Source organism: Balaenoptera acutorostrata, chromosome 12 (assembly GCF_949987535.1).
Source record: "Balaenoptera acutorostrata chromosome 12, mBalAcu1.1, whole genome shotgun sequence".
In the NCBI taxonomy this organism is placed as follows: domain Eukaryota; kingdom Metazoa; phylum Chordata; class Mammalia; order Artiodactyla; family Balaenopteridae; genus Balaenoptera; species Balaenoptera acutorostrata.
Genome location: NC_080075.1, coordinates 55,555,886 through 55,574,916, shown reverse-complemented (window position 1 = coordinate 55,574,916; position 19,031 = coordinate 55,555,886). Strand labels below are relative to the sequence as shown.

At 49.9% G+C, this 19,031-nt stretch overlaps 1 protein-coding gene across 3 annotated transcripts in view; it reads left to right on the top strand.

The window, feature by feature from the left end:
• Positions 1-19,031, top strand: part of EPAS1 (endothelial PAS domain protein 1) — an 89,541-nt gene that overhangs the window by 43,770 nt on the left and 26,740 nt on the right. For 2 of the 3 annotated variants that reach the window (XM_007190076.3, XM_057558007.1), the window contains exons 2-6: positions 5,431-5,621; positions 14,170-14,321; positions 14,741-14,825; positions 18,235-18,353; positions 18,454-18,659. In XM_007190076.3, the coding sequence (XP_007190138.2) occupies positions 5,431-5,621; positions 14,170-14,321; positions 14,741-14,825; positions 18,235-18,353; positions 18,454-18,659 (753 nt within the window). Of the gene's footprint in view, positions 1-5,430; positions 5,622-8,167; positions 8,369-14,169; positions 14,322-14,740; positions 14,826-18,234; positions 18,354-18,453; positions 18,660-19,031 lie in introns of those variants that run through there. The other variant, XM_007190077.2, reaches the window with a different exon arrangement.

The window sequence follows — 19,031 nt, the reverse complement described above, 5'->3', positions numbered from 1 at the left end:
AGACAATGTCTTTTAGCAAGTCACTCTACCTCTCTAAATCTCCACTTCTTCATCTATTAAATGAGGATAAGAGTTTCTATCTCTCAGGGGTTTTGTGAGACTCACATGAGATAAAGTGTAAAAAATGTGCTTTCTGCACCCCTCAAACACTGTAAGGTATTGCCACTTGTCCTTCTAGGATCAGCTGGACTCCTGCCTCACTGGGTAGCCTGCCCTGACCTTGTTTGCTGACATCAGCTTGTTTCTTATCTTAACCACCTATCGTGCTTATTGCCTGTGTTTATTTCTCTGGTTCATGGGCATGTTTCAAGTTGTTGGCTCCCCAAACAGACTGTGTACTCCTCGAGGACAAGGAACGTGCACCTCCTCCACAAGGTCCAGAACGGAGCTCAGTAAACACTTCTGGGTCCACCCGAGACACAGTCAACCAGGGCCACGTTCATGTGGTGTGTTCCGTATACCACGTATTGTGCAGGAACCCCCTGTGGTCTCAGGAGGACCACCAAGAAAGACAGGAGCAGGGACTTTGTAGAAAGAGCAATTGGAATAAGAAATACTTTCTGAGTCTTTTCTGATGATCTGGAAAACTTAGATAAAATATATTTTTACAAAAAACCAGAGAATTCTAATATGCCATGTCTAGAATTATCATTAAAAAAAAAAATTCTGGTCTATTGCAGTGAATTCCAACACCCATCTAGGGAGAGAAAATAAGGCACAAGTACTTTAGGAAATAAAGCCTCGTTGACCTAAGAAGGGTCAGCTGCATTACCCAACAAACTGATCAAAATCAGCCTGACCAACAAATACACCTGCAGCCCTGAGACAGCGTTGACTTGGCAATGAGCAGCTGTAGGGCCAAAGTCTGACTGTGACTAATGCTCAGATTAGCCCGGCAGTGGGATCATTACTATCTGTCTTGAGGGTTTCATTGGTGGAGAGCTTTCTAGTACTTCCAACCCTTCTACCCTCATCTCATTTGATCCTGACAAAGAAGACACGAGATGGCTCCCATTTCAGAGATGAGGCAATCAGGGCACCGAGAATGCATTTTCTTGTTCAACATAAGATAGCTGGATAGTGTGTGGCCAGCATGTTAAAACACCAGTCCTCCTAACTTCCCGTACCATGATCCGTTGGCTTGAGAGGCCCAACCTGTGGTAGATGGGGTGAGGAAGTCAACTGGGTGCATCAGTTAGGCCAAGGCAGGTCTCACCTTTACACTTAGCATTAATTATTCTTGTTCTTCCATGTTGCTAATTCAATATGGCAGCATTACACATGTTTGTCTGTTCTTCCCAGAGTCAACGTTAGACAGATATCTCTGGGCTGTGTCAAGGTTAACTAGATAATCCAATTAAAGTCATGCTGGTCCCAGAGCACAACTGCAAAAACAAGGTAGCTAAAGTGGAGCTCAGACTTTTAAACCAAGAGACTGCATGAGATTCTCAACCTTTCTTTTTCTAAATGTTAAAATGTTGCTGTTTCTTTATTTCTTGCTAAAGCCACTATCTCCTACTGTTAAGCAGTAGAAAGAGTATGTATTGGCCTGAGAAGAGATGGGTTCTAGCCCTAGCTCTGCCACTAATTAGCAGAACTGCCCTAAGTAAGTAACTTAACCTGGTCGGGCCTCAGTTTCCAGATCTGTGAAATGGGAACAACAGCAGTGCCTGCCTTGCCCATCTCATATGCAGGGGGTGAGGATGGAATTAGACAGGGAGCACCCACGTGTCTCAGGACTTCTTTTTTTTTTTTTTTTTAATTAATTAATTTATTTATTTATTTATTTTTGGCTGTGTTGGGTCTTCGTTTCTGTGCGAGGGCTTTCTCTAGTTGCAGCGAGTGGGGGCCACTCTTCATCGCGGTGCGCGGGCCTCTCACTGTCGCGGCCTCTCTTGTTGCGGAGCACAGGCTCCAGACGCGCAGGCTCAGTAGTTGTGGCTCACGGGCCCAGTTGCTCCGCGGCATGTGGGATCTTCCCAGACCAGGGCTCGAACCCATGTCGCCTGCGTTGGCAGGCAGATTCTCAACCACTGCGCCACCATGGAAGCCCGTCTCAGGACTTCTAAGTGTCTGCTCACTGACTGTACACCCTCCAAGAGCTTACGTAGGCACTTGCTTTGTGACCTTGAGAAGTTACGGTTGATGTCTGAGCCTCAGTTCCCACGTGTGTAAATATGCTCACAATACCTACCATAATTGTGTTGTTAAGAGGATTATAATGAGGTAATATATGTAAGGTTCTCGGTGCAGCACCCGACACAAAAATGGGTGTCAATAAACATTTGTGTGGCCAAGGGAACGTAGTAGGAGCCAAATCTCAAAGGCCATTGGCAGACAGAGCACCGACTCCAGACGGCCTTTTCCTTCCCTGGCTCTTCCTCTCTGTCTGCTCTTCCACTTCAAAGAAGGGGCAATGGCAAAGGAAAGCGCTGTGCATGCAGACATTGATGTAAATGTCACATCGATGTAAATGTGCTGGTATCTCTTTCACCCAGGAGACCTTCTCTAGAGGCCCCTAACGGCTGGTCATGCGTTCATGATGCTTCTGTTGGGGAGCACGACGGTTGTGCTGGAGAGTGGAATCCAGTGTCCTAAAGACGCTGGTTCTCATGACACGCAGGTGTGATGGGTACAGTTGTAGCATCCTGTCCCCTTCCCACCCTCCCTTCCTGGGCCAGGATGCGTGCAAACCTCGAACAACTGCTTTCGCTCCACAATCAGAGGTCAGGATTAAAATGCAAGTGAGAGGGACTAGTATACAAACTGCCACTACAGGCCGGAGCAAGAGCAGAATGATCCTAAGGGCAGGTTCTGAAGGCGTGGGGTGCAGGGACGAGAGTTCTGAGGGCTGGAAGTCAGGCGCAGAGGAGGAAACGGGAGTTGGGTAAAGGAAACAGAAAAGGCAGATAGGACAAGAAAAACAATTTCACTCATTTCACAATTTTTCTGAAGGTTCTTCCTGACCATCAACAGCTGTTGGAGTTTCCTCCTGCAGTCTGAGTCTATGATGCTTGATCCATCCAAGGAGCTGGTTGTTATGTTTTTCTAAAATGAAGCATGTGGTAAAGTCAAAACAGTGCCTCTGCCCCACATCTTGGCGGTTTGAGAGGCGGCGTGTCAACATTCCGGGAATCCCAAAATACTGAATTTTCAGTCCAGATAACAGGCTGCAAAGCCAAACAAAAGGAGAAGCAGCCCCTGGTTTTGGAAGTCTCAGGAGAGAGGATAGCCAAGAGCAAGCTGGAGCGGGTTGGGTGAGGCCTTGACAGCCGTGAACTGCATTGGACACCTTATAAAAAAAATAAAGACAAATTTGTTTATTAAACAGGCAATATAGGTTTTTTTTAATAGAAACATAAGAAAATACAGAGAAGCACTAAGAAAAAAATTCCTCCTAACCTCACTGACCTGACACTGTAACATTTTTGAGGCTGGGGAGGCAGGACATCATTGATGGAGAAGAGCCTGGATTCTGGGGCCCAGCTGCCCGGTGCAAAGCCCCACTTCCCCATTTACCTGCGGAGAGGCTGCAGGTGAATTACAGCAGTCTCCCCTTATCCACAGTTTTACTTTCTATGGTTTCAGTTCCCCACAGTAAACCCCAGTCTGAATATATTAAACGGAAAATTCTAGAAATAAGCAATTCATAGGTTTTAAGCCTCATGCCATTCTGAATAACATGATGAAGTGTCCCAACATCCTATTCAGGACATGAATCATCCCTTTGTCCAGCGTATTTGTGCTGTATACGCTACCTGCCCATTAGTATAGGAAAAAGCATAGTACAGGTAGGGTTCGGTAGTATCCACGGGGTCAGGCAATCCACTGGGAGGCTTGGAATGAATCCCCCGTGGATAAAGGGGGACTACTGTACTTAGTCTCTATGGACCCGTTTCCTCATCTGTAAATTAGGGGTAATAATAACAACTACTTCCAAGGGTAGTTGTGAGAATTAAAGAAGCCAGTGCAGTAGTGCTTAAGACAGTCCCTGGAACATAATAAGTACCATATACGTGATAGCTGTAAGAATAACAGTTATTTATTATATTTCTAGATTTTTTCCTATATAAGTGTTATGTATAATACATTTCCATGAAAATAAGATTATACTGTACTCTTGTAACATTTTTACTCTCATGATTATCTTTTCATGAATATATTTGTTATTGGTATTAGCTAACATTGACTGCTTAGCATTGGGATAGGCCTGGCACTAAAGACTTTACAGAAGTTGAGGGCTTCCCTGGTGGTGCAGTGGTTAAGAATCCGCCTGCCAATGCAGGGGTCATGGGCTCGAGCCCTGGTCTGGGAAGATCCCGCATGCCACAGCGCAACTAAACCCGTGCACCACAACTACTGAGCTTGCACTCTAGAGCCCGCGAGCCACAACTACTGAGCCTGCGTGCCACAACTACTGAAGCCCACGCACGTAGGGCCCGTGCTCCACCAACAAGAGAAGCCACCACAATGAGAAGCCGGCGCACCCCAACGAAGAGTAGACCCCGCTCGCCACAGCTAGAGAAAGCCCGTGAACAGCAACGAAGACCCAACACAGCCAAAAATAAATACATGCAAAATAAATAAATTTATATTAAAAAAAAGATTTTACTGAAGTTATCATATTCAATCCTCACATTAACTCTGTGGGGCAAGTACTGTATTACCACTTTACAGATGAGAAAACTGAGGCTAATCAGGTTAAATAATATAAACGTACAGAGCTGGCGAGTGGCCCTCTGTCCTGCAAGGAGAAGGAAGATTAGGCCTGCTGGTAGCCTGTCCTGGCAGGATTAAAGAGGAATCGTGTTTGTGCTCAGTCCTTTTTAACCCTCAGCAGGTGTGCACATCGGGACATCAGACTGACAGGTGTCTGGCTGACGGTTCTTGGGCTCTAGCGGCATTTTCGATTTTTACGGTGGAAATCACTCTCTGATACGAAATGGGATCTAAGGTCCAGTACTGGGCTTCATTGTCTCTAAGAGCATTTTATCCAGCAGCAGATCTTCATCTTGTTCTCCAGAGGCTTTGACACAGCCATCTGGGCCCTGGCCACAGCTTCCTCACCCTTCCCTCTCCGTCCCTGGGCATTCACCTCAGTCCCCAGATAGCCCTGGACCAGGTCCCAGGCATTGCCAGTGGATTGATTCAATCGGCAAGGCTTTGCTCAAACCCCACCCGTGTGAAGCCCTGTTGTGGTCTCCACGGCACTCAGGAGGGGAAGGCGGCTGAGAAGACACGAGACGCGTGAAGGCAGAGCTGACAGTTCAGAGCTGACTCCCCGCGGCTCCGGTGACTGGCGTGAGCCCGCGGCAGCTCATCAGGAGGGTCTAGCTGTGCCGTGGGTGGAGAGTCCCGGGGATGTCGTGACCAGGGGTGTGATGGGATGACAGTGACGTGCTAGAGACTAACCCCTGCCTCTTGATGTAGGAGCAGCTCGGAGAGGAGGAAGGAGAAGTCCCGAGATGCTGCCAGGTGCCGGCGGAGCAAGGAGACGGAGGTCTTCTACGAGCTGGCCCACGAGCTGCCCCTGCCTCACAGCGTGAGCTCCCACCTGGACAAGGCCTCCATCATGCGGCTGGCCATCAGCTTCCTGCGTACACACAAGCTCCTGTCCTCAGGTGAGGCTGCGGCCCCCGGGCCCCTTCCCCACGTGTCCTCGCATGCAGGAGGCGCCACTGGGCCAGAGTTGGAAGGCCACTGGCACAGAGGGAAGGTCTTCCTCCCCAGGAACGCCCACTCTGCAAACCTTGCACCCATAGAAACGCCGTCACTGGCGCTTTGTTCTCTTTCGTTGAACGTCTTTCCAGCAGTGGCCTTTGCAGTGAATACAGCCATGGGCTGAAGAGCAACGGCAGGACCAGGGGAGTGCTTGGAAGCTGAGGGGACAGAGAGGGCTGGGAGAATGAGAGCAGCTTTTGCTGGCTCCCCAGTTCCCGTGCTCTGGCTGTCAGACCCACACTCCAGTCTAGGGTGAAGGAATCCTTAGGAAGCATCTTAGTGCTTATCTGCCGGCCACTTTTTCCAGAAGCGGAGGTGTGCCCGTAGGATCTTTCCCTCTTACTAGCCAGGATGCCAGGCAAAGTATTCAGTGTCTCTGCTCTTAGTTTCCTCATCTGTTAAAAGGGGTTAAAATGCTTACTGCATGGGGTGTCTTTAAGCATTAACTGAGAGAACATCTGTAAAGCACCAGACCCAGCCACGCTACTCACACCGGGGAGCCCCTGACAGGTAATAGTCTCCCCTCAGGACCAACTAATTCTCACCTCCCCTGATAACCTCTGCAAGTCTCAAGTTCACAAAACTTTTTTTTCCTCTCAGAGCTCACCTTCTTCAAAATACCATTTCCTGTTAGTCCTGACCAGAAAGAGGTGGCCTGGGGATTCTGCCAGTGTCAGATCTGATGCGACAGTCCCCTCTAGTCTGCCAGTTTCTTAACAAAACCAGGCAGTGGGCAGTGCCCCTCCGCACCCCACCTGGCTGTGGCACTGCAGGTGGCAGCATCCAAGGTGGTGAGCGGAGGAGGGAGGGCAAGGGAAGGTTCTCTTGTGCTGGCTTTTCAGTGTTCCTGAGTGAGCCGTGTGCCTTGGAGTGCGGTTGACTCTGCCATCCTGTTATGAAGTGGCTATTCTGGGAAAGAAACCCAGAGCAGAGGGAATCCAGTGTGAGGCGGGGAGGCCAGACCGGCATGTGCTATTCTGAGCCCTGGAGCACAGGAAGGATATGGGGGGAAGACTTTCAGAAAGTAGGATGACAGCTCAGTGGGTCCAAGGGTTGGAGGGCTAACCCTGGACTGCAAATCTAAAGAGTCTCAAGAAAGAGCAGACAGGAGGGAGAGAACCCAGGGCGAAGACTTGCTCTATAAATACTTTGAAAGAAACAGTGCAAGGCAATGGCAGACTTGTCATCCTAGATGCTACAGGAAGAGGGATCTATGGGCTGAAGTATAAGAAAGGATTGGAGATGCCATCGCAGGACACATGTGTACTTCTTTCCTTTAAAGAAGCTTGTCCTCCAGGACAGGTGAGGGCAATGTCCGGTAGTGTTGGAATCATCTTTACATCTGCACAGAGTAGGGAGTGGAGGACTTAATGACTAGACGGAGACCCCTTCCCCACACCCAGAAGCATCTCACCTTCCGTGTTACAATACTTGGGATTCTACTCTTAGACGCTGATTTCTTTGGGTTCATCACTGCTTCCTTCCACCACCACCACCCCTGTTCCTCCACCAGCAGGGAGCCCCGAAAGGAGTAATACATCAATCCTGGGACATCTCTCTGATTGAATTTGGACTTGTAGGATGTTTCCCCTCATTTCACAGATGATGAGAAGTGAGGCACAGCAAAGTTAAGGTTGCTCCAAGTCACACATTTAGCACCTGGAGTTCAAGTCCTTTTGAATCCATGGGAAGAGAGACATGGAGGGCAGGAGCATTCTGCAAACCTGGTCAGGTGAAGATGTCGATGAGGGCTGAGGATTGGGGGAAGGGTAGGGTTCTCCCTTGGAGGAGGAACCAAAGTTAAACAGAGGCACCAGGGGCTAGCCCTGAGCACTGGGGTCTGCAGGAGGTCCTCACACACTCAGTGACTGTTTCTGCCCTTGCTCTTGGTGCACGGCCTTGGTTTCCGAGCTCTCCCATGCATAACCGTCCCCCTCAGTGGTTCAGGGTTGGCTTGGACAGGACACATATTGGAGGCTCTGAGCACATCTGCCTGCATGTGTGCTGGCATGAACCCCCTGTTTGCCAGATATGCCCAGGGAGATAAGACCAGAGTGGCCACAGGGAGACATCAACATGTCCCCTCCCAGAGCGGTTGCAAGTATGGAAGCAAAGTGCCTGTGCTCTGGCTGGGCTTGGCCCTGGACTGACCAGAGCCCTCAGTGTGTCACTTCTGGTCCTCTCGGTCCCGGGGAAAGAAATGACAGAAAAGGATAAAAAGTGTCCACATTTGGCCGTCTGGTCTGGGCGTCCTTGAAGGAGCAGTTCTCATAAAACATGCTTCACCTGGGGGAGGAGGAGATGGATGGCTTTCTGTACCTTCTCTTCCAGGCTGCTGCCACACATTCTTTAGACCAATTGTTGTTATCGTTTTTAGGAATTGTATGTGAGACAGGATCTTGTTCTTTTTAAATCACATTTTGCTTCTTCAAAACATGGAATGCAGAGAAAAGGAGTTCAGGATTTGTGGACAGTTGGACCTGCCCTGGAACCTCAGTCAGGCTGCCTTCCTTCTCTGCAGCCTTGTGAAAACCTCTTGACTACCTCTGAGCTTTACTTTCTCATCTGCACAAAGAGGATACCAGTACTTACCGTGGACATTGGATATGAAAGCCCTTTCCTCTTGCCTGCCACATATGGGCTCTCAGTAAGTTATAACTTAAGAGATAAAACTTACTATGAACAAGCAAATTGATTTATAATAAGAGTAGTCTTCTGGAAAAAATGATGTAAATGAAAACCCAGTGTAAACCCTTACTGTCCTCTTACCACCTTCTAGCAATTTCTAGCAAAATGCAGAGTTGCCAAGCTTTCCCAAGTCAAAACAAACCACAGATCCATTATTGAAGCATTTCTAACAAAGGTGAGTGCCGATGTTGGCTCACTTTATGATAGGAAATAGCTGGTTGCATACCTCAGAGTTCAAAAGGCTAAAAAAGACCAGGTTTTGCTTTAGAAAAGTTTCTTCTTTACTTAGTAACACGTTTCCCTTTGATTTTCACAGTAGGCTGTTCTGTGTGGGAATGTTGGAGAGGAAACCTCAACGCTGAGAAATTCAGGCTGGGAGTCTGGGCGGCCGATTGAGATTTGTATCACAGGAAGCAAACTGAAACAATAGCTTTATGATATTAGCTTCCACGCTGGGCCGAGAACAGAACACACTCTGACGGGAACATCAGTGGAAATACCACTTGATTGTCTTAAATCCTCTTCCAAGAGGAGCTCCGCAAACTGTAACCAGATGAGGTTCACTCCTGCATTCGGACGGCCTTAAACAGTGGTAGATGTGCAGAGTTGGCTTTTCACTATAAAATTGATTTTTGGCTTCCCCCATACTCATATGAGGTAAAATCAAATTCATTTTACGTGAGAGCTAGAGGTCAATGTGCAGCAAGCTTTCTAAGACAAATGTCAGGTTTATTATTAATTCATTGGCATTTGCTTAGTGAAGACATCAGTCTTAATAAGAGATTATGATTTCCTCGTCTCTAGACTACTAAGGGAAAGACATTAAAATGTAGGACAAGTGACTTTAGTTTTTTGCCGTGACCTTTTCATGCAGGAAAGAGTGAGACCAGAGGGAAAATTGTGGAGGCAGATGTGGTTTCTGGTGCCCTCTTAGGTCCCCCCGTTCGGACTTCTTTTCCCAGGCTTTCACCTCTACTTTTTTTTTTTTTTTTTTACTGTCTCACCCCCTTGCCCCACTCACCCTCCAAACCAAGGCCTTTTTGTGTCCTGTTTGGTGAAGAGCTGAGAGGCTGATTCATGCTAGGATGTTAATGGCTGAGAGCAGCTAATCGTACAATCTCTTCTAGAGATGCTTTGTTCAGATCATTTCCTTAACTTAAACCAAAAAAGTCTGGTCAATCAGCAGGTGTGTACTGACCCCAGCCCGGCACGACATCTTATGAAGGGTAACACAGAGAGGGTGAGATAGGATAGTAAGTTATGCACAGAATAAAGAAATGAATTTCTAATGGTGGACTTTCAAAGCCCTTTGGGAGGCCTGCAAGGTCAGATAAAACACAGTGCCTTCTGCCAAAGATGTGAGGGTAGCCCAGGCCTACTACCAGGCAATGGTGGAGTTTAAAGGTGGGGCTAATGACCCAGTAAGTGATTCAGAAATAGTTTCCTCATGGCTTGACTGGGTCTGCTTTTGCAGTCAGCACACCCAGGGCCGGGTGTAGTTGTGGGTCTGTGGGCCGGAGGGAAGAATTGGTGTAAAAGGAAAGCCCTTTCGTTGATAACTACCCAGGGACACATCTGCACAGCACATCTGCACCAGGAGGATCACATCAGGGTGGTTCGAAGACCAGTCAAAACACTCCTGGAACTTCTCAGACTAGGAACAGAGGTAAAATAACCCTGGTGGAATAAAAATGCACCCTGACCAGCAGCCCTGGGATGATCTGGTCCCAGAGGCCCGGTCAGGAGCGTTTGCCCTGCCACCCTGCCCGCTCGCCCCAGACGCCCAGCTCCTGCTGCCCCTCGGGTCCCGTCCCCCCTCCACCCCCCGCGTGGTGCTGCCTGAAGGAAATGCGCGGTGCTCCGGAAAAAGTGCTCCGAAACCTCAGCCCGCGCATATCCTGGCTGTGGGGAGTCATCAAAGCCTGTTTACCGGGGCTATTTTTAGCATTAAAGAACCTTGTTGTGCTCCTGGGCCCAGCATGCTGCATCTCTGCAGAGTGCCTCTGATCTGCATGACCCACCTCTCTTCTTTGGGGTCAGACCCTGAAGGGTCCTGGGAAGCAAGTAACTGAGACCTGGAGCCCAAGGCAATTTAAAGACCCTGCTGAGGGTTTATGGAGCACCTACTGTGGGTCCCTCTTTATTCGGCACCAAGGGTTTCTTCTGGATTGTTGTGCAGCCTTACGGCGGTTTATCTTTCTCTTCCCCACCAGTCTGTAGATTCCTTGAGGGAAAGGATGCTCTTACACCTGACTTTCCCTAGGACAGGACTGAGCATCTAGTAAGCGTCACCTGTTGACAGATGACCTGACTGATTTCCTGCTTCTTGCCCAGCATGGGGCAGACATGTAGCAGGAGTGCAATATCTACGTAGTGAGTGAGGGAATTTTCTGTGTGCTTAGCACTGAGTCAGAGATTAATGATCCAGTCAGAAGATATGCTCCCGAGAAAGAGCAGGGGAAAAGGTAGAGCCGTCTTCAGCCGGATGATGTGCCTGAGCCCCTGGCCCCTCCGGTGAAGGGCTGCATCTGGCCCCGCAGTTTCCACCCTCAGCTCCAAGCTGACAGCACGCTGGCCAGGTTCCGTCCGAAGCCCCCAGGAGGATAGGCAGGTGCTGCGGGAGCACAGCCTTCCACAGAGGAAAGAGGCCTTGCTGTCCCAGGGTTCCTGGGGGCCGGCCTGCTGGCTTCCCGGCCCCCCAGCCGTTGTGACTTCAGTTCCAAGCTGTTCTGTTTCCATTCGTGGGCCCTGTGCACCCCTCTCCCTCCCTCCTGGAGGCCAGCTGGGCAGCTGCTACAGCCAATTTCGCCACCTCCTGGAAGCAAGTGTACTGGGCACGGATGGAAACCAGTTTGGCTGTGGCGGAACTGTTAAAAAACAGGAAATTTTAAGCAGAACTATTTCCTCTGGGCCTGGTTAACCCAAATAGGGTTGTCTTGGGATTACTCCAGATTTTGAAGTCAGTGTTGCCACTGAGATCAAAGACATTGAAGAGAAGAAAATCTCAATAGGCCAGAAATCACAGGGCTGGCCTCTGCTGCCTGGAGAAGGTGCTCACCTCTCTGGTGTGATTTTTAACAGTGCTGAAGACCTCTCCTCACCCATCCCCCAAATAGGTCACCACCTGCCAAACTTGGTTGACTTTCCCGGCATTAGGGTCACTCGTAGGACCTTGAGTTAAGGCAGTGATTCTCCACCTGTGGTCTTAGGGCCACCAGCATCCACATCACGTGAGAACTTGTTAGAAAAGCACATTCTCAGCCGCCAAACTGAGACCTACTGACTCAAGAACTCTGGGCAGGGGACACATCCAGGGTGGGCTCCATGACTCTGTGTGACCTGTGCGGTCCTGCACAGAAGGGCCCTGGGCATGGTTTAATGTTTCAACAAGAGGCCCCACAGTCTTACTTTGCACTGGGCTTGGACATCCTTGTTTTAGCAAGTTTTCTTGGTGGTTCTGGTGCACGCTCCAATTTGAAAGCACTGAGTCAAGTCATGGTCTCTCCTGAAGCCCTTGTTTAAATATAGGTGTTAACCCAGAGCGCGAACATTGGCCGAGGCACCGCCCACACCTGGAACTTTGGTTCACTGTCATCAGTTCAGCTAACCAGTTAATTGGCAGGCACCCGAAGCAGGGATCAAGTGTGGGTGTGTGTGTGTGGTAAAAAGGCCATTCCCAGACTGTCTCCCCTCCCATAGGCTAGCCACCTGAATCAGGTTATGAAGAGGAAAGAATGTCCCTCATTTCATTCTACCCTTTTAGCAAAACAGAGGGACGTCACTAGGCTACTACTCTGTACGGCCCAACTCTTGGCTCTAAAGGCTGGCCTGTCCCTGGGCAGCATCAGTGACCTCGGCACATTCACTGATCCTGTGTCCTGAAGGTGGATGGTCCACAGTGGTGCCACTGAGGCCCCTTGGTAGGAACATCTCCTAGTTTGGGTTTGTTCTTCTTGAGGAATAACAGCATATGGCCCAGAGCTTAAATTTAGGAGCTCAGGGGGAAAGAGAAAAGAGAACCAAATAAATCCAGTGCCCTTGCAGAAAGGCCCTTGAACCTCAGTTCACAGCATCCATGTGTCCCTTGCCAAGTGGCCCATAAATGCATTGCATTTTACATTCCCTAGAACAGTCTCAATTTGAAAGACTCCTTTTTTAGTTAAGTGAATGTTAACTTTTATAGGTGACACATTATTCTCTAATCCTCTTGTTCTGTAAATTAAGGGAGGCATACTTGGCTTGATGTTTGTGCTGGATGAATACAAATTTGTATAAGTAAATGTATATTTGGAGTTAAATAATGAGCTAGGAGAAGCAGGGCTGAAATAAAGTCTGTGGTCTGAGCCATAACAGCCAAGGGTTTGGGGCCTGAGAGCTTTATTTGTTGGGACAAGAGCTGAGTCTACCTTTTGCAAATAGCAGCGGTATACTTCATAGGCCAGGGCTCCTCAAAGTGGTTGGCTGGGGAGTGGATGCCTTCCCAGGTTGCCCCTGGCAACCACCTCGGCAGCCTGCCACTAGCACAGCAGCCTCCTTATGTGGCTTCACGCCTCTGGTCCTCACTCCAAACCGCCTTGCACGCCATTGCCCGATGAATCTCCCCAAAGCAGTGGTCTGAGATGCCACTGCTCCAGGCCACTGGACCCACCTCATGAGGCCAGTCGATAAGTCTGGGAAATGGACCCTCCTCTTCAGCCAGGTGGACCTGTTCTCCGTCTCTGGAGGGAGCTTTCTCCGGCCTCTGCCACCTCCATGCTTTCCAGTGTCGGCCCAACCCACTAGGCCCAGAAAGCACTTCTTTCATTCAACAGAGTGAGATCCCTGTTTTTCATGAGTGTCTTCAAATGCCCTTCTTTAAACAGTTGTCTCTGACCACCCCAGAGCAACCCCCTCTTCCTATGAACCCTTCAGCACTTACTGTCTATACGCCTCTTGGGTGCCCAGTTCTGTCAACCTGAATTTTTTTACTTAGATTTGTGTCTCTGTGTGCCACGCAGCCCCCGTCCAGGTTTTGAGCAATCTGAAGACAGTGACAGTGTCATAGAGGGGCAGAAGGGAGAGAGAATTCATGATAGTTGGTACGTTTTAGGCATTTTACATACGTATTTAATCCTTACAACTCAAAGAGATGGGAATTATTATCTCCATTTAGCTGATGAGGAAACTAATATTCAAAGAGGTTGTTACTTACTCAGAGTCATAATAGCCTAATAGGAGGAACAGTCCAAAGCCTATGAATGGTTGCAAGTGTGGCTTCTGGATTCAGCTGCCTGAGTCCACGAGCTACAACCTTTATAACCTTGGGCAAATGACTTAACCTCTCCAGGCCTCATCTGTAAGATGAGACAAAAAAATAGTACTTACCCCACAGGTGTCTTGAAGATTATATAGCATGCTCAGTGCAGTACCTGATATGCTGTCACTGTTCAACATTCATTAGGGAAAATTATTGTTCTGACTACTCCTGTGACTGCCTTTGCATCTGTGACCACTGCTGCTGCCACTGCCACTGGTACCACAAGTATGCGGCCACAACAACCGTACTGCCCGCAAAGCTCCTGTCAGGGTGTCCTCTGTGCAGTGGTGTTCATCAAATGCCTGCCGCTTGAGCCTGTGGTGGACACTTAGATGGTTGGCAGTGTGCGTTTCCAGAAAAATCCACGTAATGCCTTTGAGCCATCCCTGGCAGACATCCGTCCATGCCAGTCACATCTGCTTTAGCACATTGATGCAAGCCGTCCAACCCCTGTCTCTTCCCAGTTTGCTCTGAAAATGAGCCTGAAGCTGAGGCTGACCAGCAGATGGACAACTTGTACCTGAAAGCCTTGGAGGGCTTCATTGCCGTCGTGACCCAAGATGGCGACATGATCTTTCTGTCGGAAAACATCAGCAAGTTCATGGGACTCACACAGGTGACACCCTCCTCTGGCTCTTTCAGAAAGGGAAAATGTTTCCACTTGGGGGTAGAAATTAGTGGAAGGTTCTGATCACATCCCTCCTGACCTCTCCTTGCATGTGCCCACCCTGCTTCTCTCTGATTTCAAGCCTCAAACCTCAGGAACACACTGAGAACCCCTGGCATTGGGCTTAGCATTGCTGATGGCCACCCTGGTGGACGGCTCTGCCGACTGGATTAACAGACCCACCCTTGTGAATCACATCGTCATGAACTTTGTTACACCGGTGTGTCTGTGGACCTGTGGAGTGGAATATGAGAAGACCTGATTTAGCCTCCTCCCTCTCTCCAAATATGAAAGGGGGCCCAGCTTCCTCTTGGAGACCTCTTCTTCAGTGTTAGGAATAATGAAGCCCAACCTTGTTTTTGAAACAGGTGGAGCTAACAGGACACAGTATCTTTGACTTCACTCATCCCTGTGACCATGAGGAGATCCGTGAGAACCTGAGTCTCAAAAATGGTAATGTATTCTTCATTGCGTTTCTTTCCTTTTCACACCACCTGGGAGGGGATCTGCCTTACCTTTGTCTACAAATGTAGGATGGTTGGAACATGGCCATCATGATCCAGAAAAAACTGACATCCATAAAAAACCCAGCAGAGCCTAGGAGATGAGATCGAGGGCCCTGGAAGGACCTAGTACTCAGAAGGATCTCTTGCTGGCTTTTCCTGGGGCCTGATGTCACACTCCTAGGGCACTCCTTCAGGTTAGGACACTGTCTCCAGAAGGTTTCATCACCTGAGCATCCAGCATCTCTGCCAAATGACACCACCCAAACCAATCAGCTCATCTGTGCCAAAATGTTCATGGGAACTGTTGTGGTTGTCCCTAAGACAGTTGTGTAACAGACTGCCCCAAACATAGTGGCTTAAACAGTACTTTTATTAGCTCTCATGAGTCTGCGGGTTCTGTGGGTGGTTCTTTTGCTCCGTGTGATGTCAGGAGGCTGGACTTGGTGGGATGACCAGAGGGCTCACCCACACCTCTGGGACCCTGTGGCCAGTAGCTGGAGGCTGGGGCTCGGCTGGGATGCCGGCACGGCTGGACCGCCCTCTCACTCCGTGAGGTATCGGAGCCTCTCCCTCTCCACATGGGGTCTCCAGGGTAGCCAGACTTCTTACACGGCAGCTCAGGGCTCCCCCAAAGTGCAAAAGTAGAAGCTGCCAGGCTCTCTGAAGGCTTAGTCCTGAAACTGGTACAGCACCACTTTGCCCCATCCTGCTGTTAGAGTGAGTTACAGGCCAGCCCCATTCACTGTGGGAGGGAACTACAGGAGGCCCTGAATACTAGGAGATGTGGCTCATTGGGACCACCTTTAGAGACTAGCTACCCTGGGAGCCAAGGAAGGAATCTGGCCTCCTGGTGATAAGAAATGGGACAAGTAGTTTTTGATGGAGAAGAGATTTATAAGGTCTCGTGCACTGCACCCTCCCTATGGGGCCTCCAGCAGATGCCAGTGGATTGAAGGGCCTATACAAGCAGAAAGCACTTTGCAGTGACAATCAGAGCTTGCTGCTTCATCTCTTGTAACTGGGGACAGTCAAGCAAAAGCACAGATGGGCATATTGTCAAGTGGACTGAAGCTTTGAGAAGAAGGGGCCTTAATGACTTTCAAGGTCCCTCCTGAACCTGAGAGTCGATCTCTGCCCTGGGCAGATTGTGCCCGAGTCTAGACATCCCCTTTTCTATCTCTCACCTGTCACTGCCATGGAGTGTGTGCTTGTCCAACCTGAATGACAGAGGCAGTGGTATCAAGCCTGCAAGGTTTTGCTCTTATTACCGCACATGCTGCAAAAGCAGACACTTCATTGGCCCACTTCTACCCTTGTTACAGACCGAGCCTGCAAAGCGCAGGATTACCACCACCTCCACCCACCCCACCACGGCCTCCCCGCCCAGCGCCTCTGCTCTCCCTCCCGAAGGCCACCTGGCTCCGGGCGTACACAGGCTGGGGAGCACTCTGGGCTGTTCACTGTCTTCTCTGTGCCGCTGAGAAACTCTTGTTTGGTTCTGTGAGGAAGGGGCTGCCAGAGCTTCTGAATCCCTTTCTAAAACAGGTGCTGGAAGCCTGAGAAAACCAAAAAGTCTCTTTATTTCTTCTCTACTCTGGAAACCCTTGGACCCTTGGGTTCTCAGTCTTAGTTCAACCTCTGACCCTAGTCTCAATCTGATCATGTGACCTGAACCGAGTCACTTCATTGCTCTGTTCCTGGGAGTCTTTCTTTTCAAAGTGACAGTACTGGACCAGGCAAAGTCTAGGACCTTCCAGCTCCCAAGTGCCATGATTCAGCAGGACTCTACTCTGTTGATCTGAGTAGAACTTTAGATCTCTTGGTCTCTGTGTTGAGGACTTGGGATCCAAATCAGTGAATCAGCAAAGCCTTTGAAGGTGCTGACCTGAATGATCTGTAAGCACAGGGTTAGTGCGAGCACCCAGAGAAAGATAAGGCTGGTTGTGGAAGGCTTTGAAGGCCAGGAATTGGGCCTCGATCCTCTTCCTTGTGGACAGAGGGGAGCTGGTGGAAGTTTTGGGGCAGAGGTGGAGTAATCTGGTTGGAGCTGTGTTTAGAAAGATTAACCAAATGGCAGAATGGGGAAAACTCAGAAGTTAACAGGTCTGGAGGCCACGGCCCTAACCCATGTCACAGCCACAGATGAGTCCCTCCAGCCCACTTCTGAGCACCTGAGCTGGTGCTGGTGCTGTGTCCAGGCCCCAAGATACAGGAATGTCTCATGATGTGCAAACCCCACTTGTGGGAATTAGAATTGTAGGAAGAAACATAATTGCGTATGGGAGAGATGGTTTTATAATCATGATGGAGGAATATTCTCTCTTTAAAAAAAAAAAAAATCACCATCTGGTCTATTACTTAGTGGGCTCTCCTAGGGATGTTTCAGATAAATTCAAAGGTGCCACAATTCATTCAACACACAGTGATTTGGGGCTGTGTCACCCAAATAAGTCACAGCCCCCTGGGGGTTCAGGTGCAGAAGCTGGTGGCCATGCCAGAGGGAGGGGTGTGATTATTTGAAACAAGGCTCTGGGTTGTTCTGAGATGCTGGGCAGGGGGCAGGAGTGTACCTTGGAAGGTCCAGGATGGCAGAATTTAGACATGGACAGGGGGGTCAGCTGGCACTTACTGCATTCATCACTTTTTATTTTTTTTAAACAAAAAGTGGGAGAGGTTCTGAATGGCCAGGCTATTTGGAGACTATAAGGAAGGAAGCAATCTTGTTTGTCTTGGTCATTTATTTAATTCTGGCTGAGAAAGGATATGATCTGTGTTGAGTTAATCCGCAAGGTGAACTTGCTCACCACAGGGGATTTGGACCAGCAGTCTCTCTTGAGCCTTGACCCGTGTCACTTTAGGGAGAAAGCAAATGGTGCAGGATCCTGAATGCAGCCATTACAGGTTGAAACTAGGGCACTGGAGGGGCAGGACTGAAGAAAAGACAGGGGTGTCTAAGGGACATTTCCAACCCGAGAGGCTTATCCCCTTGGAGTAATTGTGGTCTCGCCGAGACTGTCCCTTGGAATTCCGTCTACGGAACCTGGGCCCGCCCCGGGAGAGGTTTGCTGAGATCACGGCCGATGGTCACTCATCGCCTGGCCGCTCTGGAGTGCGAGGTGCAGTGGGAAATAACACACTGGAACAGCCCCAACCCTTCAGCAGTGGGAGACAGGCTGGAGATGAGCGAGCCTTGGCCCACAGCCAGGGTGGCACAGAGCATTCAGGGCAGGCTGCGCGTGCTCAGAGAGCCGCTCCTCGGGGAACACACACACACACGTGTTGCCCTGAAAAACTGCCCCCCCCCTCTGAATACAAACACGAGACTTCAGCTGGCTCCCCTACCCTTCCCTATCCAGGCTCTGGTTTTGGGAAGAAAAGCAAAGACATGTCCACAGAGCGGGACTTCTTCATGAGGATGAAGTGCACAGTCACCAACAGAGGCCGCACCGTCAACCTCAAGTCGGCCACCTGGAAGGTAGGACGTCAGGCCTGGGTTGGAGTCCCGAGTGCGCCACCCCCCCCCCCCCCCCCCCGGCTCTCGGCTCCACGTCTGACCCTCCGCGGCTGGTCTCCAGGTCCTGCACTGCACGGGCCAGGTGAAGGTCTACAACAACTGCCCCCCTCACAGCAGTCTCTGCGGCTGCAAGGAGCCGCTGCTGTCCTGCCTCATCATCATGTGTGAGCCCATCCAGCACCCGTCCCACATGGACATCCCCCTGGACAGCAAGACCTTCCTGAGCCGCCACAGCATGGACATGAAGTTCACCTACTGTGACGACAGGTGGGCCTCGCGGGGCGCGCGCGTATGCGTGTGTGCGTGTGTGTGCGTGTGTGTGCGCCTGTGGTCGGGGTGTGGGTCTGTGGCATTAATGTTGTATTGCTGGGTGCAGGTCACTGTTGCATCCCATCAGTGCCACCAAGGGGTTCCTCATACCATATTGGGCTGTCCCCTGTTGTCACAGCAGAGCTGATCTGGGGTGCCGCTGCTGTCGTGGTGGATCGCGGTGGTGTGTACATATTCCTCCACATATGTGTCAGGCTCCTAGGAAATCTCCAGGCCGCTCTCCCTCCCCAGGAGATGAGGGTCTAGAGATCTCCATTAGCACCCCCAATTCAGAGGCCAGCTGGGAGCTTTGGTTTCTGGCCTGGAAGC